This window comes from Trichosurus vulpecula, chromosome 1 (genome assembly GCF_011100635.1).
Source record: "Trichosurus vulpecula isolate mTriVul1 chromosome 1, mTriVul1.pri, whole genome shotgun sequence".
Taxonomy (NCBI): Eukaryota; Metazoa; Chordata; class Mammalia; order Diprotodontia; family Phalangeridae; genus Trichosurus; species Trichosurus vulpecula.
In genome coordinates this window covers 47,875,764-47,901,887 of record NC_050573.1, presented here as the reverse complement: position 1 = coordinate 47,901,887, position 26,124 = coordinate 47,875,764, and the positions used below count along the sequence as shown (strand labels likewise).

Below are 26,124 nucleotides of genomic sequence, written 5' to 3'. Positions count from 1 at the left end.
AAATTCTGCTCATCATCTTCTATCATCTCTCTCTAGTATATATCATCATACATGTCATCTCTTCTCTTTAGAATATAAACACAAACGAGTTTTTATTCTAAAGTGGTATTGTGCCTATGTTCCACAATCTTCCACATGGCAAGTACATCAAATGTTTGCTGACTTTGTCCTCTTTAGATTCTGTATGAAATTGTTGTAGTTGTCCTTTCCTTCATCCTTATTCCATTTTCTGTCCTCCATAACTCATTTAAATAGGTCAGGATAGTTGTTTTAATTACATGCCACATCTCCGTCATGTCTTTATTCTTTCCTCTAGCTAATTCTGCTCTTTGCTATAGCAAGTCACAGACACAGATAAATGATGTATCCTCAATAACAAGTTATTTCTTATGTTCAAATATGACCAATTTCCTTTTTCATGAGATTACTCATCGCTTACTATGTCCAATGCCTTTCAATTCTTTTCTCAAAGAAAAGAATACATCTCCTGATGTATAGACATGAGACTTTTGTACAGTCCACCAGCCTTTGACTTCTATCATTGCTAATTTCTGATGAACATTTTCTAATACATTTCTTACCATCCACACCTATTGCCACACTTTCATTTCAGGCACTGAATACCATAGTGAGATTGACATGAGCCATTTCCTTCAGAAGTATGTCCAGCTGCTCAGGTGGGTCATACAATTTAGAGTACCAATAGCAAAATTTAAGTTTACAGACAATTCCTAATGCTGTATCAGAAGCATACCCCTCCTCTTTTACTGAAAGTTAAATACCTGAGTTAAGAAGGCCATGGTATAGTCATTTCCTTGAGCTGCTACTTCTCTAATTAAATCTTTGGTGCCATTCTTCAACAGCTTTTCTTCTACAGAATTACCACTTACAAGCCTAGAGAAAATACCAGATACAAAATTAAATATTAGTGCTTTCATGTCAATTAATATATTTGAAAACTAACTTAATATTCTTAACTCCTAACTTGAAGTCATATGTGTACCCCCATAATGCCTTGTACAAAGCAGGCTACTAATAAATGCTTGTTGGATTAAGAATTTTTTTTATTGATAGAGGAAATCTATATTAAATTCTCCTAATTTTAGACATAGTTCAAATAAGCCATTTGAAAGATTAAATAAAGCAGAAATAAAGAGGCAAACCACTATGCTTAAAAATAACCTTTTTGTTAAACTTTATTTTTAACTCATAAATACAAAAACCACCTACTATGTGTAATTCATTGTGCTAGGTACTTAGATATTAATTCTGTCTTTAAATTACTTGCCCTGTAAAGAAAGATCTTGACCCTTCACAAAAAGCCAACAACACCTATTAAAATTAGAAAACAATGGCCTGAGCAGATTAACATTTTACCATTATTTAAAAGTCACTACTAAAAGGAAACAACAAAATTTCACATATTTCACTTCTGAAAATATAAACACAGTCGATTTTTAATAACCACGCCCTAGAACCGTTGGTTCAGTTATATCGAACATCAAAACATATTAGCTCTGCACATATTCCAATGGATCTGTGATCTCATCAATGTGTGTATTCCCTTCAGGGTTATAAATTACAACCCATTAATGCCTGACCATCTTGTATGAATACTGCCAACTTCCCCCGTAAGTGTTCCACAGGAGGCCTAATCAATATGCTGGGTGGCCTTCCTCAAGTTGTCTGGATATTACAAGGATATCAATACTCAATTTCAATCCTTAAAAAAACCTCCACTAAGACCATCCCATCCCAGCAAGCTCTTGTCCTATGCAGTCCCACCCTTTGTGAGCCAAACTCCTAGAAAAAGCCATCTAAACTCACTGTCATTGCCTCCACTTCCTCTCTTTTCACTCATTCCAACCCTTTTCAATCTGGCTTCTGACCTCAACACTTAGTTGAAACTGCTCTTTCCAACATTAGCAATGATGTCTCAATGGCCAAATCTGATAGTCTATTCTTATTCCTCACCTTTCTCAACCATCTACTGCATTTGACACTGTTGACTACCCTTTCCTCCCAAATACCCTCTCCTCTCTGGACCTTTGGGAACCCACTCTCTCGGTACTCCTCCTACCCATCTAACCACTTCCCAGTTTCCTTTGCTCCCTAATTATGGCTGTTTCCCAAGACTCTGTCCTGGACCCTCTGTTCTTTTCTTTCTACATTCTCTCAGTGACTTCATCAATCCCCATGGATTTAACTGTTCTCTTTATGTCAATGACTTCCAGATCTATACATCCAACACCAGCGTCTCTCCTAAGCTTCAATCTTACATTACAAATCACTATTAGATATCCAACTAGATGCAGTGAAGACATCTCAAACTCAACATATCCAAAACTGAACTCATTATCTTTCCCCAAAAAACCTCCTGTCTCTCAGGCTTATCTAAATCTGCTGAAGTAATTCAATAAACTCCTGAGATTCCTATTGCCTCTAGAATAAAATATAAACCCTCTGTTTAGCTTTTCAAGCCATTCACAGACTGGCTCCAACCTATCTCTCCAGCTTCAGTGGATATGACTCCTCTTCCTAGCCTCCAAGATGTAGCCAGACTAACCTTCTCTCAGGTCCTCAAATATTAAACTCCATCTCCAATCTCTGTGCATTTGCACTGGCAGTTTCCTGCTCGCAGCATATACCCCCCTCCTCATGTTTACCTCAAAGACTCCCTCTCTTCAAATGGAGCTCAAGCACAACTGTCTACATGAAGCCTTTCATTATCACTTCAACTACTGGTATCCTTCCTAATTACCCTGTATTTAACTATTTTCATTTATATTTATTCTCTTTTTATTTATTCTGTGCATACTCATATGTTATTGATGTCTCCTCTATTAGAATGTAAGTTCTTTGAGAAAAGGGATTCTTTCATTCACTGTAATTGCATCCTCATCCCTAGTACAATGCCTGGCACACAATATTAAGTATTTAATAAATAGATGATTGACTGCTTGAATTCTTTGGGGACTATGGTGTTCCATGATTCACAGCAATATAGCATCACTGGCAGAATAACGACATTTTAAAAATAGCCTTTCTTTCAGGGGAAAGCTTGGGATCACTAAAAGAACTTTGTGATTTCCCAAAGGTAGTCCAGTCTGTTCTCCTCTTAATCAATTCTAGACCTCATTCACTGGGCGCTGACAGTATCTGTACGAGATGTGTGTGTGTGTGTGTGTGTGTGTGTGTGTGTGTGTGTGTGTGTGTGTAGGTGTACTACTAGATGAGTTCTATAGGCTTCCCACTCTAACATGTATCGTTATCTAGACAACATGCCTTCTTCTCCATGACTTTTCTTGGGTGGGCGATTAGGCCAAACTTTTTTGAGTGTTTACAGATCAAGCCAGTGGACTCTGCACTGTTCTGGAGCCAAATGAAACCAACATAATGTCATCTCAAAAAAGAAAGATCTGGAAGACCTCATCCCCTATCCCTCTTCAACTATGATTTTGTGCTGGATCTCCTCCATGACAATGATGAGTATCTTCAGCAAACAAACATCTCCTGTTTATTACTTACTGGATATAAAAAGGCAGCTGTTTGTATAAAAATTTATCTTTCGTCAAACCTTTCAAAGAACGCCAAATAATGTTGATGTATGCATGGGTTGGAAGAGAGTCATTTTTGTCTACTCAGTTAAATACTTTTTATAGTCAACAACCAATAAACATAGTGGAACCTGGTGTTTACTACACTTCTCAGTCAATTATATGATGGTTAAGACACAGTATACTATGGCATAGCAGTTGAGAAAGCCTGCCTCTTCTCTTCTAAAATCATCACAAACCATACCCTCAATGTATATATAGTCTCAAAAAAAGTTTTATATGAATGCCAAAGTAGATATGTGGGTTGATTGTGGGTTGATTTTTTTTCTATCAATAGGGTTTGAGATTCTTTTTCCCTACCTTTAGTATCTTTCCTGCTTTCAGGTACCCTGAGAAGTGATCCTTCAATTCCTAGAAACTATGTAACCTCCAACACATACTTCCCCAGTGTATATGTATATTTATTCCAGTCCAGTTACTTTTCCCATTTTCATATTCATCAGGTTGTTTCAACTTCCCCTACAAGTACATCTAAGACCAAATGTGTTGGTTCTACTGTTTTTTATGGTGAAAAGTGTTTGGTGTTAAAAGAAAAAAGATTTTGCAGACCTTTTTCATCTTCATTTGTTTGCTGTCATGCTTTAAATTTAATTCAATTTATCAGTTATTCATTTAGCAATTATTACATCCAAGCACTGGGCTCGGTACTTGGGATACAAAGACAGAAATGAAACAGTCCCTGACCTCAAGGAATTTACAATCTAATGGTAGAAACAACATCTACAATAATAAGTTCCTACAAAATGTATACAAAAAGTAATTGCAGGGGACAGAAAAAGACAGGCATTAGTTACTATGGAAAGCAGGAAGGAACTCTAATAGCAGGTGGCACAAAAATAAGGTTTGAAGGGAGTTTGGGAGTCGAAGAGGCAGAGGTGACTGAAAAGGCAGAGCGATGGAGACAGACTGTAGTCTAGCTTTCCAGTGGGAAAGTCTGGCTAGAACACAGCCTAGGGCAGGAAGAAGAGTAGTAGGTGGTCAATCTGGAAAGGCTGGTTGAAGACAGATCAGAGGGTCTTTAAATTTTAGGAGGTAAAGGGAAGCACTGATGGCCAGATCTATGATTGAGAAATAGAAACCTGGAAGCTTTGTGGAGAATGGATTGGAGAAAGGTGAAGCTAGATATAGGGAGACCAACAGGAAGTTACTGCAATAGTTCAGGTGAGAGGTGATAAAGGGCTGAATTAGATGGCAGTGTTGAGTGTGAGTGGAAAGAAAGAGACAGATATGAGAAGTGTTGTCGTAGAATCATCAAGATTTGGTGCACTGAATATATATGGTAAAGGACAAGACAAGGATGAACACTAGGCTGCAAACTTGGGTGACTGCAAGGATAGCAGTGCCTTCAACAGAAGGAGGGTTGGGATTCTGTTGAATCTGATATGCCTATGGAGATATCAAAGTAGAGATATCTAGTAGGAAAGAGATGTGGAACTGGAACTCAGAAGATATAGAGGGCCATGAATATACAGATCTGGGAGTCACGAAACCATTGAAACTGATAATATCACCAAGAGAATAGAAAGGGAGAAGAGAAGGTCAAGGGTATAGCTCTGAGGTACTTTCAATTGCATTCTTAAATGTCTTTTTTATGTACAATCAGTACTACTGTTTTCCTCTTTTACTCATAGGTCTTTTCCTCTTGTTTAGTTTTGGGCCCAATTCATCGTCCATTTTCAGAGTTTAGGTAGGCTGGATTCCCTTTAGAAATTACAAAGTTCTTTTACTGACCCCAAATTCCTACATGAAACCAAGATCCATATATTCTGGTGGTACTGCAGTACTGCAAGTCAGAAACCCTACAGACTACAAAGAATTAAAAATCACTCAACAGTCAGTAGAACAGCACATGGTGGATATGAGCAGGCTACAGCATGCATAAATAGAAGTTACAAAGGAATAAAAGATGCCATCAAAGAAATGAATCTTCAAAAACTGGGCTGGCCACGTGGTGAGAGCAAGAGATAACTGATAGCCCATGTGCTCCACTCAAACTATGCCAAGAGGAAGTGAGGAAGGCCATCAGCACCTTCGATGGTGAATGAAAGGGAGGACAGAGAGAAGAGTCCCATAGGATGGGCAGGCACGCTGAAGGGAAGAACCATATCAGTGATATCACAGATACACTTTAGTATAGTAAGTTGTTACTTATTACTTTTTTATGTGTATTATCAACTCCTAATTTTAAACTGAAAAAGAAAATATGGAAAAACAGTTCTATGCAACCTGTATATGTGAATGTCCTTGCATCTCCCGATTCTATCGCACCATTCTTGAGCCTTCGCATCCATCACAGGATTTAAGTCATTATCATAAAACACAACTGTGTCAGCTTCTACAAGATTTACACCTGTAGAGCGACTGTGGGTGGAAAGAATGGCACAAAATATCCGCTTGTCTCTGTTGAAACTCTTCATCAGTTCCTAAATGATGAAAAAGATCATTAGTATTGAATTCTATTAACAATAAAACAATAAAAGTTGACTCTCTCAACCTTTTTTTTTGAAGGGGGGAAGGCAGGGCAATTGGGGTTAAGTGACTTGCCCAAGGTCACACAGCTAGTAAGTGTGTTAAGTATCTGAGGCCAGATTTGAACTCAGGTCCTCCTGACTGCAGGGCCGGTGCTCTACTCACTGCACCACCTAGCTGCCCCTCAAACTTTTAAAATATAAAATAATTCTTGGACTTGTAAGGTTGTATCCTGATTTCCTGTCCAGGATTGGGGGTATTAAACACATAACCCAAGTCTGGATCCCACAAGCCATATCTTCCCCCGGCTGGTTCCTTGATGGTCTTCTTCTTCTAAGTCTCACATCAAGACAGTAAGTCAAAAGAGGTGGGTGGCAAAGAGAAAATGGTGAAAGGTGGAAGCAAAGGAGGAATGAGTTAGGTGCCCAGCTCTTCCAATATGGGACATTCATACATTGAGATGAAAATGTTCTTTGGTTTGCTCTCCACAGGGCAAGGCACGTCGTTCCTTGTACAGCCCTCCGAAGTTTCTTGCCTTTGCCCTTCTCCAAGCCTCTCTCTCTCTCCTCCTTTCTGGCAATTATCTGCCCAATTTTTCTCAGCTATCATCAGTATTCAAGTAATGCTGCGGAGCATTAGCAATGTCATATAACGTAGACAATACTTCAGAGATGTGTAATTTCACTGGTGTGGACGTTCCCTCCACCAAAACAGACTGGAACACCTCTATAACTTGTCAAATTTTGTTAAAGAGTTGCCATGACTGAAAACCATCTTACCCGAGAGTCACCCTAGTGCTCGGCATCTCTGAACTTAGCTAGGCTGGTCCTATACTCTGTTAAGGAGGATTAGACTGGAAGCCTCTTGAGCTGGTAGCAGCTGCCAGAGCTTGTGTTCCCTGGATGTAGGGCTTGAGAACCCAGGATCACCTTCATGCAACAATAAGGCTCTGTAACAGGACTTCAGTGAAGGTTATATCACAATTTTAGATTTGTATTTTCCTACACAACATTCATTAAGTTCCAAGGGCTCTTGTTTACACAGGTTATATATCTGAGTTAATATACTTTGTAAAATTCTCTGCGAACCTCAGAGCACTGTAGAAGTATTATTGTTATCATTATTATTATTTGATTATTTACGAGTTTTCAGCTGAATACTTGTCCAGGTTCATCCCTGTGAACAGCTTAAACCCTAACTACACCTCACCTGACGCTGCTCATAGCTGGCATATTCGTCAATTCTGATGAAGGTAAGGAAGTGGAAGTTCAAAAATAACTCCAAGATATCTAACATTAAAATCATCTGGGACAAAATGAGCACCCGGCGGCCTTCCGATTTCAATCTCTGCAGCAAGATGGCCAGAGCTTCTAACTTGCCTATTTTAAATGAAACAAGAGGGACAAAAATGAGTAAGCAAGCAGTTAGCCAAGCCAGTACCAACTGGAGTGGCTGATTTTTCCCACACCTGAATCGCACTGCACCAGTCGGAGATCAGGGAACTCTAATGAATGTGGAGCTGCTATCTGCTGCAGTTGGTGCAAGTAAGGAGCCAGCTCCAGCTTGAGATTGTGTCTGAAGAGGTTCATTTTTTGGCTGTAGGATGGAGAAGGATTTGACGTGCAGAGGTGAGGGGGCGCAGCGATCACAGCTGGTAGAACACGGAGCACCCTGTGGGAAACGTCAAATGCCAGAGCACATTAGTCCTAGAGGAGCCCTCAGGTGATGCTTGATAGAAGGGAGAAGCCCCTGGTGGTCCACCTACCCATAACACTGTCAGAGGCCGTGTCCGGGACCACAAAGGCCATGGTCTCTCCCCCCTTCCCCCACTTCCCAACGACCAATCTCTAAGCTATAATTGTGCTCTACCTCATGTCAACATGTTCAAAAATACTTTAGCTCGTGATATCCTCACACCAAGAGAGGTGACATCACGTGTGGGCTACTGGGCATGAAATGAGGAAGACCAAGGTTCAAATCTTCCTTCCAACCCTTACTAGCTCTGGGCCCCCAGGCAAGTGACTCAACAAAAGTTACACAGGTATTGAGAGTTAAGGTCAGAGCTAAAGCACAAGACTCAGGGGTAGGGCACCATAGTGGCAGGAACACTGAATTCGGAGCCAAAGGAGCTGGACTCAAATGCTGGCTCCACTATTGCCATCTCACTACCTGTGTAACGTTAGACAGGCGCCTTCTCCTTTCTGGGCCCTGCTTTTCTCAAATGTCACCTGCAGGATTCACTAACTCCCTGAGGAAAGAGGACAGCCCCTTTACCATATCTCACAGCCAACCCCCCAGGCCTTTGCAGCCTGACTGGAAAAGGGAGAGGAGTGTGTCCTTAGCCCTGCTCACACTCCCCCCACCCAGGACACAAGGCCTAGCAGCCTCTTCTCCTTTCCTCTGCTCTCCATCTGTTAGGCACAGCTCAAAAGAACCCAACAAGTCGTACATGGCCAGCCACTACTGCCCATGCTGTTCTGTAAGCCTGATTCTATCTGCATGAATAAGTCTGTTCCCCCATCAGCGGGCATGTCATTACTTGAGATGACGCCGGGAAGGCCTGGGGAGCTGGTGTTGTACAAACCATCTGTGCTAGGACCCTGCAATTCCAGCTGGGAGATTAGGACCTCCCTGGGGATGATCTAGTCACATAACTTAGTTTTATGAAATATTCTAGAATTCTCCCAAGCATGACAGAACCTTAAAACTTGAATTCAGGGCTCATTTCAAGTTGCGCTGGAAGATGAGTGTTGTGCCATTCAGAGAGTAAGCACAGGTCCCAGAGGGCAGAGCAGATGGTAGAGGCCCTTGGGCTTCCCAACAACACCCAGAGTTACAATGGGGTCGATGCAAAGTCTCAATGAGCTCTCAACCACATTATGATGGGTGGCTTAAGGATGAATTCTTAAAATTTGGGAAATCATTAAATAGTTAAATACAAATTACTGGAATGAAAATGGAAAATTTAGAGGCCTGAAAAGGCCTCTAAAATGCAGCCCTTCAACACAAGATAACCATTAACCCCAAAACAATATGAATTCTACTAGTATAAAGGTTTTTTTGGAGCTTACTTGGCTTGGCAACTGCCTAGAAAACCATAAAACACTAGCATGTAGGAAAGCTTAAATTTCAAAATACTCTTTTGAACTCTGAATTATATTACCAAGACAAATACTTCTCATTCAGCCTGGCTTAACAATCTCAAAATATACTCCATTTCAGTGTACAGGGTTTGGCTACAATAATAAGCACTTTACTGTGTTTCAATTTAATAGATAACTTTAAAAATTGGATCATAAAAATTCCAAAATTCTCCAGAACTACATAAGTAAAATGTAGAAGCTATTTAGGACCATCTAAAACGCAAGTAAGTGCAGAAATGGTTTGGGGCTTTTTTAAACTCATCAACAAAAATGAGAAAAGTATAATGCTTATTTTTAGAAATTCATTTTCTGTCTAGACTTCACAAAAACAAAACAGGTTTTCAAATGCTAAAAAATATTACTGATTCTTTCAGATCATTCGCATGACAGTAAGAAGATCTGGAAATGATAACCTTTTAATGGCATCCTGTAGAGATTCATTCTGTTGATGTGATGTCAATCTCAGATACTGTAGTGGGTCCGCTGAACTTTCTGGCGTACATGAGGAAGGACAACAATTCACCAAGCCGGCCCATTCCGATTTGTCTCCAGGGTAATAATGCTGAGCTGCCTTCCTTTCCCCAAATAATGAGCAAATTCCCAACACATCTTTGCCATAAACAGGAGCTCTGGAGCAACGCCGTTCATTGCCAGAAAATATCCTATCGAGACGCTCTTTTAAAAGTCTGCTTTTTTCTGCCAATGATATCTTCATCCACCCCAAAGACAGAGACAAGATAGAAAGTATGTTTTTTAAATACAATAAGATAAAATTGCTAATAGTCAACAGTGGCAAGTGGTGTAAGTTGCTTGATATATTAAAACTACATTTTAAAACTTGTCACTTCATGCTAAAAATAATTATGCAGTGTAAAATTTAAAATTTTAGCAAACACTTGGAATTTTCAGCAAAATTTGTGACATATAAAAACCATTTTATCATCTAACTCTTTTATTTAAGAACTGGACTCAAAGTAAGAAAGACCAGGTTAAAGTTTCACATTTGCCACATACCGGTTTTGTGACCTTGGGCAGGTCACCTAACCTTAGATACCTAGACAACTCTTTAAAATTGTAAACTGCAGAGATGGGGCTAACCCCACTGATAGGAGTTCCCCACTGGAAACTCCTTACACCAATGAAAGCAAAGAATCAATCTAAAAAAAGGTCCTAAAAAACCCCACATACTTGTAAACTTCAATTTAGTACCAAGTAAACAATTACCTGTGTCTGAGTTCCCGCTGATTTGGATATGATTCTTTGTTCCCCAGAAGGCAGGTTAACAACTGCAGGTCTGCTGGGCACACCAACTGAGAAATAAAGAGGAGCTTTCTTGGTTTTCATTCCCCCTCCCAAACACAATTAGAATGCTCCAATTTCCCTAAGGTCACATGACCGCTAAGGAGGAATCCAGAGACCTCTTGGAGTAGATGGGAGTCACTGACACATCCCTGAGGGTGACTGCATCTTTCTAAGTTCTTTGTTTTCTTTCACTTTATGTTCCCAGCAGGGGGACCTCAGGGTATTGCACACGGCAGAGTTTAGGGATGTCCACTGAATGAAGGGACTTGACCTCTCTGTGTATCAGTGGAGGCTCTCTGCCCCCTAATACAAGGAAGTTGTGACTTAGTAATGAGTTCATGGAATCATTTAAGACGGTGCTATTTAAGATCAGAGAACACCTTTATAGAACAAGATCAACTTTAAAAGTTGCATTACACAAAATCCTCATCTAATAAAGTCAAGATTCATAGAACCACAGAATCCCAAAGTTAGAAGGGACCTCAGAAGCCAAATAGTCCAAATCCACAGCTGAACAAGGAAAGACCTCTACAACAGCCATGACAAATAGTCATGCAGCCTGTTTATGGGGCAGCTAGGAGGCACCATCGTGCATACAGCTCTGGAGTCAGGAAGACTCTTCTTGATGAGGTCAAATCCGGCTTCAGACACTTCTTAGCTGTGTGACCCTGGGCAAGTCACTTCACCCTGCCTCAGTTTCCTCATCCATAAAATGAGCTGGAGAAGGAAATGGAAAATCACTCCAGCATCTTTGCCAAGAAAACCCCAAATGGGGTCATGGGGAGTTGGACGTGACTAGAAAACAACTCGACAACAGCAAGCCTTTGGTTGAATTCCTCCAAGATAAGGACTCCATTTTGGAGCAGTATTGCTTGTTAAGTTTTTTCCAAAATCTACCTCTCTACAATGTTTGCAGAACTCTCCAGAAGAAATCTGAGCATCCCCCAAATACTTGAAGACTGCTATCATATCCTCCTTAGTCTGCTCTGCTCCAGATTAAACACCTGCAGTTTTTCAACTGATCTTTCCACAGCATGGCCTCCAGACCCCTCAACAGACTGGTCAATCAATCAATAACATTTATTAAGACACTGTGCTAAGCTCTAGGGGCACAAAAAGAAGCAGAAGACAATCTCTTCTCTCAAAGAGCTCACAATCCAATGGGAGAGACAACATGCAAGCAAGCTATATACAGGATAAATAGGAAATAGTTAAGAGAGGGAAGGCATGAGAATTAAGAAGAGCTGGGAAAGGTTTCCTGTAAAAGATGGGATTTTAGTGGAAGTTAAAAGAAGCCGGGGAAGCCTGAAGACAGAGATGAAGCAGGAAAGCATAGCAAGCATGGGGAACAGCCAAAGAAAATGCCCAGAACCGAGAGATAGAGTGTCTTGTTTGTATAACAGTCAGGAGGCTATGTCACTCGATCAACAAGAACAGGTTGGGGAATAAGGTTTAAGAATATCATAAAGGTAGGATGGGGGAAAGTTATGAAGTACTTTGAATGCCAAGTAGAGGATTTTGGTCCCCTTCCTCAGGACACACCAGTTTATCAGCTTCTGTAGGATTATCTGAATTAGGGTTATCAACATTTATGGGATTTTCACCTCCCCATCCTCTCTAGATACAGCCAAGGATTGCAGTGGCTTTTCTGACTGTCAGGTCTTACCGATGACTCCGTATTAAGTTTGTCCTGGATCTCTTCTATCTCCCCTTCCACTTGTGAAGTTAGTTTTTTTTAAACCTGTGTTAAGACCTTACATGTAACTCTATGTATAATTACAATGCTGCAATTTCACTGAGATGACATGGTTGATGAGGAAATAGCAATCAGTAGACCTGGGATCAATGGCTGATGTCACACCACTGACTTGTGGGTACTCTCACAGAATCTCATGCGATTATTGTAAGCACCATGGTAAGACCCATGTTTTATTCTTCCTCATATTCCATGGAAGATCTGATTCATTAACTTGCACACAGAAAACCTTAGTGCTAAGTAATGCTTAGTAATGTTTGCTGAATGAACTAACAGATGGGTGTCCCATGCTTTCTCATGCTTCCTGAGACAAAATCTGACCTCCAACATTCTTACAAAGATGTTATGACTATTAATAAGCTATCGGTGTCATTCTGGCGTCTAGAATAACTCTATGGGTTGAAATGTCGGAAGTTTTGTTGCAAAAAATGTTCACCCAATGAAAGAATACATTTCATTCGAGAATGTGGAACTAAAGCTTTAACTAAAGCAGGCCATGGTAAAGCAGGTGAGAAAGGGGTCTACCTTGGTGAGAGACTGCTGCAGAGCCCAGAATCTTTCCCTGATGCTGATTTCCTAGTGTGCTGAGAGCATTTTGTCCTGTTCCAGCCTGAGACACAGGTTGCATAACAAGAGATGCTTGGGGACGCAAATACTGTTGTCCAGGAGCAGAAACAATCTGAAGAACATTTCCTGCAAGAAAGCAATTTAACGGAGAGTCATAATGAAAAAAATATCAAAGCGTAATACTCTAGCCAAATTACTTTAACAGGTAAAGAATAACCATTTGGAGAATGTCTAACCTAAAATGAACATATAGCAGTCATAATACCATCAAGTTTTTTATATTAATTCATTTTATCAATCACCTACCAAATACAGTAACAAAATGGTAGGAAAATGGAAGGAAGCCATGTCTTGCTATTTAACCCAACCAGCTTCATTCTATTCTGTTATTTTCCTCTCAACATACACGTGCCAAATTGTGTTTCTATACAGCCTTGTTTACTTTAGCAATTTCACATAATGACCAATTATTTGATAGCATTAAAAAATTGAGAATTAGGAAAAAAGTTTAAAATGCTAAATTATTTGTACTTTAGAAAAGATACTGCTCCCTAAAGCCTACTTTTCAAATCTAGTTCATCTATGCCTCTGTCACCAGATTACATCCCACTTTAATGGCAATAGAGCCCTGGGAAGAAATACCCAACATGTAAGGCTTAAGCAACTTTGTTCCTCTTGGTGCAGAGTGGCACAAAAAAGGGGGAAGTAGAGGAAAAGGATAGGGGAAAATGAGCCAATCCAAAGGGCTCAATGGCAGAGCTCTGATGGAGGTGGCACAGGAAAGATTCTCAATCAATCAGCATTATTAAGTGCCCATGTGTTAACACATGGAAAGTGTTTTGCAAAGCCTAATGGCGCTATCTAGCTATTATTACTATTGCTAAAATAGGTACCATAGAGACAGACAGAAGTAATATCATGGACGGGTCCTGTCTAACTACTACCTGTTTTTATAGAAGACAAAAGATACCCACAAAACCCATCCAGCATCTAGACAAACGAGACACAGCTATGGGCAGGGCCATTCATCAGGCTGTGGGGAGCAGGGGAATAGATGTGGGGGGGAAGATCACTGGACGTGGAGGTCAGAAGCATGCTCCATCACTGCCTAGGAGCAGTTCTAGTGAGTCACATGCAAAAGATTCTTGGTTTATAACATGATGGCACTGGCCTGGATCATCTCTAAAGCCCTTTCCCCCACAAATGGTTTATGGCTGCACGTTCCTCAAAGAATTTTCTCCTGGACCCCAGCACCACTACCCCACCTGAGTATTTCTCATCCTACATCAGAACATATCCAATGCTCACTCCCCAGCACCCTGGCCACATGCTTTTTGGGAAGCTCTAGTTAGTATCCCTCATGACGATCAATGAAGGGCAGTTACGTTCCAGTTAAAACACCGCCCAAAATGGCATGTTTGCATCCCCTGCTTTCTAAGAGGTAACGAACTCTAAAAAGAATGCCCCAAGCAAGGCATGGGTGATGTCCTGTAAAGAACAGCCCTGAAGGGGCTCATTAGGAGAACCACAGTCCCCTCTCTGACAGACAACTATTCCCCCTTGGCCAAGGTAAGTCAGCCATTCAAAGGTGACAGCACCTTGAAGCTGCAGAGGCTGGCCGGCAGTGAGCTGGCAGAGCTGACTATGTGACAGGGTGAACTTATTCCCCTGAAACTGCAGGGTCACGGGGGTCTCCGGCTGAGCTATCCTGCCTTGAGCTGCTGTGAGAGGAGCCCGCTGAGCACCTTTCATCACCTCCCCACCTGAAAAAGAAGAAAACAGAGTAAGCCCCATCCCTGGCTTGAATAATTCTCAAGTGTGTCAGTGAACAGAGCAGGAGCCCCACCCTGCATGATTACATTGAAGACATCTAAATGGTCAAATGGATGTTCAGTAGGAATTATTTTGTCAGTTTTGGATTCAGGGGAAAACAGTAAACTTCCATGAAAGCTTCCATTATCCCATGTGATTAAATCAACTTGAACACTCATGTAACACTTTGTGATAAAACAGATACTAAAATGAATTACATGCCATTTCACCAGGAAAAGTCAAAAGAAAAACCAAAAACATAACAAGCAGCTAAATTTCAAAATCTGCCACCAAAGCAAATCAGCTGAGATGTCATGACAGGACAAAGGTGACAGGACTGTCCTGAGCAGGTGTAGGACAGATTTGATGAAACTGAGCTAAAGGAAAGTTTAAAATCCCTAAGCATCCAATGCATCATACCCACTGCAGATGGCATGGACACCATTACCTGCTGGCGCCCTTCCTCGATTGACATTATTACAGCATTCCTGTGGCTGAGGGGTCCATGCCCATGCCAGGAAGCAGGGCCTCCCAATCTTTCCACAGAGCCTCTCCCTTTCTTTTTTTCTTTCCCCAACACTTGGAATGAGTTCTTGGGTAAAAAGACTTCCCACACAAATCAGTATTTAACATAGAAGAATCAGAAAAAAGTAAAGTATTTGATCTGAAGAAAATCCTCCCAGCAGAGGAAAATGCAAAAGTAGGAAATTAAGTTGCCACCACTAACATGTTTTGCCTGAAATCCTATAATTTCTTGCCCAAATTGAGATTCTTCTTGACAAAAGCAATGAAGTGAATAGAGCTGATCCAAAAGTGGGAAACAAATGACTGACCACACCTTAGGGTGTTTGGTAGCTTAACCTAATTACAAGAAATCAATGAGAGAAACCTGGAAAGGGGAGGCCACTTACTAGGCAATCGTGCCCGGGCCTGAGAGGTCAGTACCAGCCTCTGAGGAAGCACACTCTGTTGGATGGTGTGCGAGGGGGCCTGGGGCTGGGGCTGGGTCTGGCCTAGCTGGGAGGCCTGGGCTGAGTTCTGACCCCGCTGTTTCACAGGATTGGCTGTGCTAGTTGCTGTGGTGAAGGTCGCTGCTGGCTGGTGTCTTGGAGCACCGGTAGGAGCCTGAGATGTCTGAAACTGTGCTGCGGCCGCTGTAATCAATAAGGTTGGTTTGTGCAAAGCTGTTAGAGGTTTCAACTATTACTTGAAACAAGCTGAATTTAAAAGAAACCTTTCAAGATGATATTGAGATACATTCTTACACAATATCCACCTTGGGACTAACTCCTTTTTACAAAAGCACAATCTAATCGCCTTCTAAAGATGAGCTCTATAAACCAGAGGGCTGGGAATTCAGAAATGCTGGTCTGAGTCATCACCACTAGGACTGAAATAAAAATTGAACATTGCCCAGTCTCTGTTACACCACTGAGAACTCCGGAAGTCTCATCTACCAATATGCTAACAGAATGCTAGTGGGCTATGTATCACGTGGGCCAGGTAGAACAGCCCAAGACCTATCACTGTCATAATACTGGCATAATTCAATAGCTTCCAAAAGAACAGTGCCTCTTCTTACCTTGATCTACAATGGGGGACCTTCCTCGTCCTTGCCCCGTCTGGGTTCCTGCAGCTGTGGTGAGAGTACGCTGTATCTGAGGGCTTGGGAAAACAACAGTCTTGCCTTCTGGCTTCTGTCCATACTGCACAGGCTGAAACAACCTGGAAACCCGAATTAGCAGAAAGCAGCCACTTAGACAGCATTAAAACTATTCCGACTAGAGATGAGAACAGACACTTGGCAGTCTTCTTTTAAAGTACACGGACAACACAATCTATGGAATGTGAGAGAAGTACCCATTTTGCACATCTCTTGCATACGGTTTCCACTTAGAGTTTAGCAACAACTTTTCAGTACATTTTCAAAGGGAACAGAAAAAGTAGCCTAAAACGCAGCCACAATGGCACTCCAGCAGTGGCTTTCCAGCTGCATTAACCATCACTTTAGGATGGTATGGAAACAAGAATGTGCTCATCAGAGTAGACATGACTGTTACAAGTAGAAGGGCCAGATGGGAAAATCAGAAACCGAAAGGAAGAAAGAGGTCCCAATGGTCTACAAAGAGGTCCCAAAGCCAAGGGTCCTTTCTTCTACCTAATCTACGGTGCAAGTCAAAGTCTCTGCAGAGTCTAGACTAGCAGAGGATGGGTGGAGACAGGTGTCAAGAAGTGTTTTGGCAACATTCGGTAAATACGCCTGCCCTACTGTGTTCTGCATACACTGGTGACTGACCCTATTAGAGAAATCTATGCTTGGGAAAATGTATACATCCCAAACTGATGTAGTCAAAGCCCCTGTGGTAGGCTTGATATGGCTTTCCCATCTATGAAAACCCTAACCTTACCCAGTCTGCATTCAAGTCTAAGATCCAACTGATGACAGACCCAGACCCAACACAGCGAAGCAGGAAGAATATGACCATGTTGTCATCCCTTCTTGTAGGCAGGATCTACACTTTTCTCCCTACCCAAGGCATATCAGCATTTCACTGAGAGGTCACACTGCAGAGTTATGCCATAAGTACGTGTCAGAAGCACTCACACTTAAGTGCTCTGGACTCTCCCTATCACTCCATAACCTAAAACTGGCCACATCCCTAAAGTTCGAACTCCGTTTTCTCACATTTAAAACCCAAATGTCCAATAGCTAATCGGATGCAGGGAGCTTTCCCCTACCTGTTGGGCTTGATCTTGACAGGCCGGGGCCTTGACTGGGGCAGAGGCGATGTGTAGATCTCCTCCATCAGCTTCCGGCTTATCTTTTGTTTGGGCAGCACCTGGGCTTCATAATGCGTCATTTTATTTTCTACCCCGATCAGATCAAATATAGACATGTCAGTGTCCTAGGTTAAAACAAAAGCAAAGACCTTGTTTCCAAGATGTTTAACAATGAAGCTCAGTCCAAATATCATACAAAAGCCTACGAGTCAACCAATGATTTAGAGGGTAGCCATCAGAGTGGCACGATGCTGCAGTCCTCTTCCTCTGGAGGGAACAGGACATCAAACCACCTCCAGAGTGTGACAGACATCATTCAGGTAGCTGATTCAGGCCAAGAAATTTCTATCCAATTAATTCTAGCAGAGTTAAATACAGCTGAGAAGCACCAAGGCATAAAAGCCCTGGCAGTGGAGTCATGAGAGCCCTGGGTTTGAATCTACCCTTGCTTCTTACCAGCTATATGACCATGGAGGGTAAGTCATTTCAATTCCCAGACAACTCTGTTTTCACTTCTATAAATGGGTACAGTAGCTCTCATACCTGCCTCATAGGGTTGTGAGGATGCAATGGGATTGTGTAGAACCACGCTGACAACCTCAGAGCATTCCTTACATGCCAGCTGTGTTTCAGATCAGTCAGATGATAGACTAACATTCAACTGACACACACTCACATTATCAGGGATCAGAATTTATCAGCCAAAAATTTAGTCAAAGGAATCAAGAGAAAAGACAGTCTGAAAACCCACCAAAAATACTAACACTTGCTCTGAACTATGGCTTAAGCCTGGTGACCTGTAACCAAAGCAGGAGGCCAACTTTGCCCAGAGGAGCTCATGGCATGTCTCCAACGAAATGGGAACCATCCCTCATCGGGGAAGCAGCAGCCCTGCCCAGTATGGGCAATGGGCAAAGCTCTGGCTCACCTTCCAGAGTTCACGCTCCAGGGCCTGCACAATGGCAGCAGCAGTCCTGAACTCGAGGGCCTCCAGCACGTAAGAGGCACCTGAGAGCCTGGGGTCAATGAGATCGGGGTGGTTACAGATCCTCTGCAGCTTCATCAGGACGTGCAGGACACTGACAAACTGTCCACTCTTGAGTGCTTCCTGGGTTCTGTGAACACAGAAAGAAGAGGATCTCATCAGCCTTCATCCCATTTGCTGATCAGAGTGGACATGCAGAAGTTATTTTAAAAAGGCCCTCATTCTAGATCCCATTTCTATGACCCCGAGTGGTACCCTTGTCTTAGTCTTTCTCACTGCCATGTCATTCAGAATATGGGCACCCTGCTGGCTGGGTGGGCACAATGGGCAGGCCAGGCAGGACCGCACACGGAGATGCATACACATCAATGTGGGCCCCCTCCACACTGAGCAGCAGAACCCCCTCCATCCATCCACCCAAGCATCGATCATCCATGATGGACTGGGGATTGCCTCTGCGGGTGTTGGGGAAGGAAAGTCAAGGAATGAAGTGATGGAGCCTTGCCAGTCTCACCCTGGCTGGAGGATCACATCGTCGTACAAGGCCTTCTGGCGATTAGAAAGGCGGCACTTTAACACGTGCTCGTATTTCTTACTGAGCTGCTTTTCTACATCTCTTTTTGATCTTCGTAAAATAAATGGCTGTATCATCTAGGAAAATACACATATTTTATTATAGAAATCCTTATTAATACTATTATGCCCATACTATCCATCATAATGTGTGAAAGAAAACTAGATTCCTACAAACAGACTACACTGCTGATCTGCCTACAGAAGCCCTAACACAAGCCTGAATATTGAGGTAAAACCAACCCATACTTGCAGCCCATGCAGAGTGAGTGACTGAATATACCACCTGCAGCTCTGAATACAACACCACGGTCACTGAGGACTCCTTGACCCCTCACTCTGGGCTTGAACACCTTCGTTGGGGTCCTTGGTGCTGGGGAACTTCTCATTTCCTTCTTCACTCCTCCAGTCACTTACTTGGCTCCAGACAAACACACCTGCTCTTGACCCCTTTGCTCATCCTCTCCCATTCCTGATCCTGAGCTTTCTCCAACACTGCTCCCTAAGCTCCAATTTTCTTTTATATTCACTGAGTTACTTCCTTTTTTTCTCCATCAAGTCTGCTTCAGATCTCACCTCCTCCACTAACTCATCCCTGAAGAGAATAAGGTAGAGAGAGATTTCCATCTAACTATAGTTGTTTTTCACACACAAATTATTTGGGGTTTTTTCCTTCTAGAAAAGTATCTTCAGGTCACGTACTGTGTTTCCTATCTATCATACCAAGGTGGCCCAAACTTTGCAAACCTTAGAATGATAATAATAATAGCCACACATCAGCAAGAGATAGATAGAAATGATAAAAAGGTTTTTTTTTCTAATTCCTTCCTTATTTTCTCTGCCACTCATCCTTAAAACCGAGCAGTAGAGGACCACTTAGGTAAGTCCCACTGGAGAATCTCTGGAGATCTGCCTTCAGTGGCAGAATATGGCCATGCAGATTTTTTTTAGTAGTTTATAGTTCACTACGGGGGGCAGAGGGAGGGAGGGGAAACTGACATACTCTGTGCAATCTTATGACAAGTTTGTGACAATAATCTTGGTTCTCTTCACTAGCGGCTTTCACTGGAAAATCCAAATATGGTCTTGAAATTCCAGGAATCAGAAAGTGCACCATGGTCCACAATTCCATCAAGGTATTATGTAAAGGCGTGTCAATCAGAAGCAAACGATGTTGACTGTGAAAAGGAAGAATGAAAGAATTCATTAGTCTTATTCTCATCCTTCAGAAACCTTTACTATCCCAACAAATATTGATAGAAAGAAATTTGATGTTTTTTAAAAAGCTAACGATCGATGTTCTGTTTGCATTTTATCAAGTTCTTTATCTGCTGAGTAAACTCTCAGACCTAATGCTTGATCAGTCCAATTACTCTTAGGAAAAAACATCTCTCAAAAATGTTAGCCTTAGTTGCATCAGCTAAGTTTACTCAACAAGAAGGTTTTCCTGTTACTAACCTTCCAGTAGTATCATAGCAATAAATTATTAAACATTCAGAATCATACTATCACCTCAAATGTGTAATATATAAAACTTGTCTACTTAATAGCCAAGTTAATCTAACATTAACATTTTTCATTTCTAAAACACTAAATCTGGCATATTGGCCCCAACGCCGTAGATTGAAGTTCATTAAATTTGCAGTCCGTACAAAATGTGCCATAAGCATATTTCCAACAGTAAGCCTTTCAGATAACTCTTAACAATTTCCTTTGGATTTAACTTAACCATACTCTCATATATAAGTAGGGGTATAGAAAATAGTCCGTTAGTATTTCTAAAAATTTTTGTTTTTAAATAGAAGCAGGGAGTCAGAAGTGTGGGGATTTGGGAGAGAGAGGAGAAGGAACAGGTAAATACTATTCATTACTTATATGTATTGTTTGTATAGACTATTCATCTCATATTATACACTATTAAAGGGGCATGGGGTAATCTTTGTATTTACTATATGATAAAATATAAAAATTGAGCTCTAAAGAAATGTGATAGAGGCATAAGAATGTAGTTGAAAGGAAATTTGAAATCTATGCACACTCCAAATGCCTGGCATTTCACCCCCACCTCGTAAGGTTCACACACTCAAATACACACATTCAATGGCAAATTCAGCCATGATTCTTCCAACACCTGTCTTTTTGTTTCACTTTTAAATAAAGGGGTGGGGGGGGCAGGTTTCATCTACTTTCATGAGGAAAAGAAATACCACACGTGTCAGACTGACCTCCGGAGGCTGAAAAGCGCCTCCCAGTGTCTTTCTGTCATGTTCCTGATCTGCTGCATTTCATCAACAACAAGGTACTTCCACCTGACTTTGGCGAAGGCCTGGTGCCCTTTAAAGAAGTGCTTGTAGGAGGTGATACACACATTGAAGCTGTTGGGCTCAGTCCATTCCTTCCAAAAAGAAAGTAGTCCATCATGAAACCGACACCCCGGGATTAAAGGATTGATGCTAAATCAACATGGTGACAGCAGAATAAAGTATCTTTCAAAAGAGGCCAATGCTACCCCAAAACCTGCCTCTAGGGGATGTACCATGACTTTCAGGCTTTCCTTAGAAACCCTTCCAGAGGACACTGACAAACACTACCAATGAAAGGCACATTTCTCTAGTTCTTATGCTTCCTGGAGAAGAGATGGCCCGACCACCTTTGGTCATCCATTCCAGGCTGGGGAATATGCCCCGTTTCTAATACAAGTCCCTCCTTCCGCAACGTCTAGCCCATCTCTCTGGATCACTCCTACGTAGGTATGGATATGGAAAACAACTGGTTACTGGAAGGCAAAGAAGAAAATGGCAGAAGCAGGGATGATAATAAAGAAGAAATGCTCTCACGTCAACAGTCCAGAACACAATACCTGTCTCTTTGCTCTAAGCTCTCTTTGGCCGCCAAAGTAAAGAAGAATCTTCAAGCCGGGGCACCAACGTTTCAGTTCAAGTTCCCACTTCAATATATGACAACTCCTAACCACAATAAGGTGGGGACCCCAATTACCTACAGCAAAGTTGGAGACAGAGAATGGAACCTAAAGGTGTTAACTTTCAAATGAAACTGAGGTAAAACGAAAACCATGACATAGTCAACCCCAGTGGAGATTAATGTTGCTTGTCCAAAAAAAATCAACATTTCTTTCAGAAATCTAGAAATCCTTATTTTCCAAAAGTAAATTTTAAATGTATATATTTTAAACACTATAAGTTATCTTTTAAGTGTACAGCAGCAATTAAAAACAATTTACCTTTTCAACCCAAAAATAGATATAAAGAACACTTACAGCAAAATTTCATCATGGAAATTGGGATGCAAACAATATTTCAAACACCTAAATTTCAGCAGATTTACTTACCTTCATTACAAGCTAAATGGGCAAAAAAGGCAATAACCTGCACAGTTTTGCCAAGCCCGGCATCATCTGCCAAGATGCCATTGAGATTCTTCCTGTAGAGTTTGGCTAACCAGTCCAGCCCAATCTTCTGGTACTCTCTGAGAACCCCATACAATAAGCACGGTGTAGTGAACTTTACCTATTCAAGAAAAAAAGAAAAAAAATCCCACAACTTCTGGTGACGGAATCTTTTTTCTTTTTCTTTTTCTTTTTTTTTTTTTGATCAAGTCAAAGCACAAATGCTCCTCAGTTTAGCCCAACGGATACTCTGTTGGTTCACATATTCGAAAAATAATGACACAAGTAGTTTCTCTATAAAAATCGACTAAGTGACAAAGCCAAATGATGCCTTCTCAGAGGTGCCCAGTGATCCCCTAAGTTTCCATGAAGGATTTAACAAACAGCCGCAGCTGGAATCAAGCCTGTGTCGGCATTGCAGCTAAGGAGCCGGCCTATTCCTGGGCCCCTGCACTAACACCTGCAGGCTGTCAAAAACCAAAAAGACATACCGCGGTTGTGATGCGGGCACTGCCCTTGGGTAACAGAGTTTCCGCTGCTGCTACCACCTCTGCAATATCTCTCGTGTGCTTCTTGCTAGGACCAGTTCTCTCCACACCTCGGTATTGCCCAACACTAAGGAGCGAATCTATGATGACTACTTCCTTCTTTTCTTTGGCATTGGTGTTCTCTTCTAGATCTAGAGAAGATATAAAAGATAATGTATACATCTGTCATGTTTAATAAGGATAATAATCATTTAATAATTTCCATAATTTATAAGTACTTTAAGAGAACTTACATGAAATTTAAGTATTAAATTTACCTGTTAAAATTTAAATTTAAACAATTTAAATAAAATATTCCTACAGACTCTGCATTGAGGTTGGGAAAGTAGAGCCAAAGTCCAGATACGATTTCTCTGCTTTCCCTAGCACCAGATTCCTCCAGGAATCCAAGATCAGAGGAATTAGGTCTATGCATAACTCTTGTTGTTCTGTCAGGTCTGACACTTCATCACCCTGTGGACCACACTGTCCATGGAGTTCTCTTGGGAATGATACTGCAGTGGTTTACACATTTCCTTCTCCAGTGGATTGAGGAAAACAGAGGTTAAGGGAGTTGCCCTGGGTCACACAGCTAGTCAGTGCCTGAGTCTAAACCTAGTGCTCTATCCACTGAGCCACCTTGCTGCCTCTTTCTACATACAAAGTAACAATAATAATAATAATAATGGCTAACATTTATAAAGCACCTACCATGTGCCAGGCATTGTGCCAAGCACTTCACAATTATTATCTCACTTGATCTTCACAACAATCCTGGGAGACAGGTGCTATTATTATAGTCCAGTTATTATTACTGCCCAGGTCACACAGCTAGGAAGTGTCTGAGGCTGGATCTGGACTCAGGATCCCAGGCCTGGCATACTATGGCCCTTGTTTAGGACCTAATCAACCTTCTGTTAGAATGTGACCTCTGGGTGGAGGAAGGCATAGCCCTTGAGTCAGGGACTGTGCTTACCAAAACTGCCCACAGTAAATGCTTAAGAAAATATCTGCTCTCTTGCCTCTGAATTGCAATCAAGCCAAAGAGCTAGGGGAGAGTGCCTCCAGAACCTCTCTTTACAAATGAAGTTGCTATAGGACAAAGGATGGAAGGGGCAGGTCTAAGAGTCAGAAGGCCCCAGAGATCACTGGGTTCAACCCCTCCATTCGACAGAGGAGAACCCTGAGGTCCAGAGAGGGTAGCACACTCCCTCATGGGGCTCACAAGTAATAATCAGTAACAGAATAGGAACTCACACCCAGGACGGGGTCTGTGTGCTTTCCACCTTGTGTGACACAAGGGGCCTCGTGGTCTATACACCACAAGGAGTCTGGATCATTCCAATCAGGAACTCTCCTGCTGTCCTTCGTTCAGGACATCACCCTCCTTTGTATTTAAAGCCCTTCAAGGTCTGACTCCAAAATAACAAAAAACAAATTTTAACAGAATGCCATGTAAATACAATGATCAAGCATGGAGCAAGGGATATGAAAACACCCCCTCCCTTCATTGCAGAGGCAGGTGATGCTGGCTCAGTAGACTGCATACACTGCTGGTTAGGTCTGCTGAGCTGCTGGCACTTCCCCATTTTATTCTCTCTATAAGGGATGGCTCTCTGAGTGGAATTGGGAGGTGGGGGAGATACAGGGAAATGAAGGTAATAGAAATACAAAAACTCAATCAAAAATTTGAATCATTCCAAAGCAAATACGATCTGGCTCTAAACTCTCCTTCTGGGCAGATTTCACATTACTCCCCATTCTGTACTTTACCTTGAGGCCAAACAAGACCGTCTGCTGATGCCCATCACAATGGTCTCCATCCCATCTCCTTGCCTCTCTGCACACGCCTGCCAAGAATGATCTGTCTGCTCAGCTCCACCACTGGTGATCCCTACCCAAGTGCCACCTCCTAAAAGAACCTTTTCCTGATTTCCCCATTTACTAGTACTCTCTTACCCCATCCTGAAATTACTTTGTATATATTTTCATTTAATAATTCAATGAACATTTATTAAGCTTTACTATAGGCCAGGCATCATGTAATGAAATAGTGCCTGCCCTCAGGTAGCATACATTCTATTGAGGAGAAACATCATATATGCATGTAAATAAATACAAAATACATGCAAAGTAGTTCTAGGAGGGTGAGGACACTACTAACAAGATTAATAAAGCCTTCGTCTAGCTAGGAGGTTGCATTTGGGCTGACTCCTTAAAGAAGCTAGAGATTCTAAAACTGACTTCTCTATGGACACATTGCTTCCTCCTGCAGGTTCAGTTTTTGTCTCCATGCTCAGCATCTGGCACTTAGAAAGCACTTAACAAATACTTGCTGAATTGGACTGAAAAAATTTCACTGGATTTGAACTTGAGTTAGATGATTAAAACAAGTGGTTCTATATAAAGTAATTTATACAATCCGGGCAGAAATGATGTGGATACAAATGGTACCCTAGGGGTTAAGAAAAACATTAAGGGTGCTTTTCTAGTACTTTGTGAGGCTCCTCTTGGGAGGAGGGGTGGGATTCATTCTGTAGCCCATTCCATAACTTGAGAGCATCCTAAAGTCCTTTTCTCCTTATCTTGAAATATCATAAAACTTCTCCTTAACTTATACCAAAAGAATTGCTTTTGTCCTGCTTATCCTGTGTCCCCCTTGTCCTTAATCTTTAACCTGTGTTCCCCCTTATCCTATCCTTAATCTTTAACCAGCCATAAAACCCTAAAATTCTTATCATAAAATTCTACCTTAATGAATATTTATGTGAAAATTTTAAATAAAATATTAGCAAAAATATTTTAGCAACTTATCTGGAGAATAATACACTATGACCAGGTAGAATTTATTCCAGGAATGCAAGGCTGGTTCAATATTAGAAAAACCATCAGCATAATTGATCATATCAACAACAAAACTAGCAAAAACCATAAGATTATCTCAGTAGATCAAGAAAAAGCTTTTGACAAAATCCAACATCCATTCCTATTAAAAACACTAGAAAGCATAGGAATAAATGGAGTCTTCCTTAAAATTATAAGTAGCATCTACCTAAAACCATCAGCAATCAATCAATCAATGGGGATAAGCTAGATCCATTCCCAAAAAGATCAAGAGTGAAACAAGGATGTCCATTATCACCTCTATTATTCAATTTGGTACTAGAAATATTAGCTTTAGCAATA

The 26,124-nt window shown here is 41.5% G+C and overlaps 1 protein-coding gene across 1 annotated transcript in view; it reads right to left on the bottom strand.

The window, feature by feature from the left end:
* LOC118845611 (E1A-binding protein p400-like) overlaps positions 1-26,124 on the bottom strand; it is a 129,005-nt gene that overhangs the window by 33,295 nt on the left and 69,586 nt on the right. The window contains exons 15-31 of the mRNA XM_036753601.1: positions 22,903-23,090; positions 22,355-22,532; positions 21,866-22,002; positions 21,231-21,400; positions 20,009-20,183; positions 18,947-19,083; positions 18,376-18,562; positions 17,406-17,572; positions 16,249-16,391; positions 14,453-14,617; positions 12,813-12,980; positions 10,454-10,539; positions 9,643-9,938; positions 7,555-7,757; positions 7,296-7,465; positions 5,844-6,040; positions 783-894 (exon numbers count right to left, since the gene is read on the bottom strand). Coding sequence (XP_036609496.1) covers positions 783-894; positions 5,844-6,040; positions 7,296-7,465; positions 7,555-7,757; positions 9,643-9,938; positions 10,454-10,539; positions 12,813-12,980; positions 14,453-14,617; positions 16,249-16,391; positions 17,406-17,572; positions 18,376-18,562; positions 18,947-19,083; positions 20,009-20,183; positions 21,231-21,400; positions 21,866-22,002; positions 22,355-22,532; positions 22,903-23,090 — 2,879 coding nt within the window. The remainder of the gene's footprint in view (positions 1-782; positions 895-5,843; positions 6,041-7,295; positions 7,466-7,554; positions 7,758-9,642; positions 9,939-10,453; positions 10,540-12,812; positions 12,981-14,452; positions 14,618-16,248; positions 16,392-17,405; positions 17,573-18,375; positions 18,563-18,946; positions 19,084-20,008; positions 20,184-21,230; positions 21,401-21,865; positions 22,003-22,354; positions 22,533-22,902; positions 23,091-26,124) is intronic.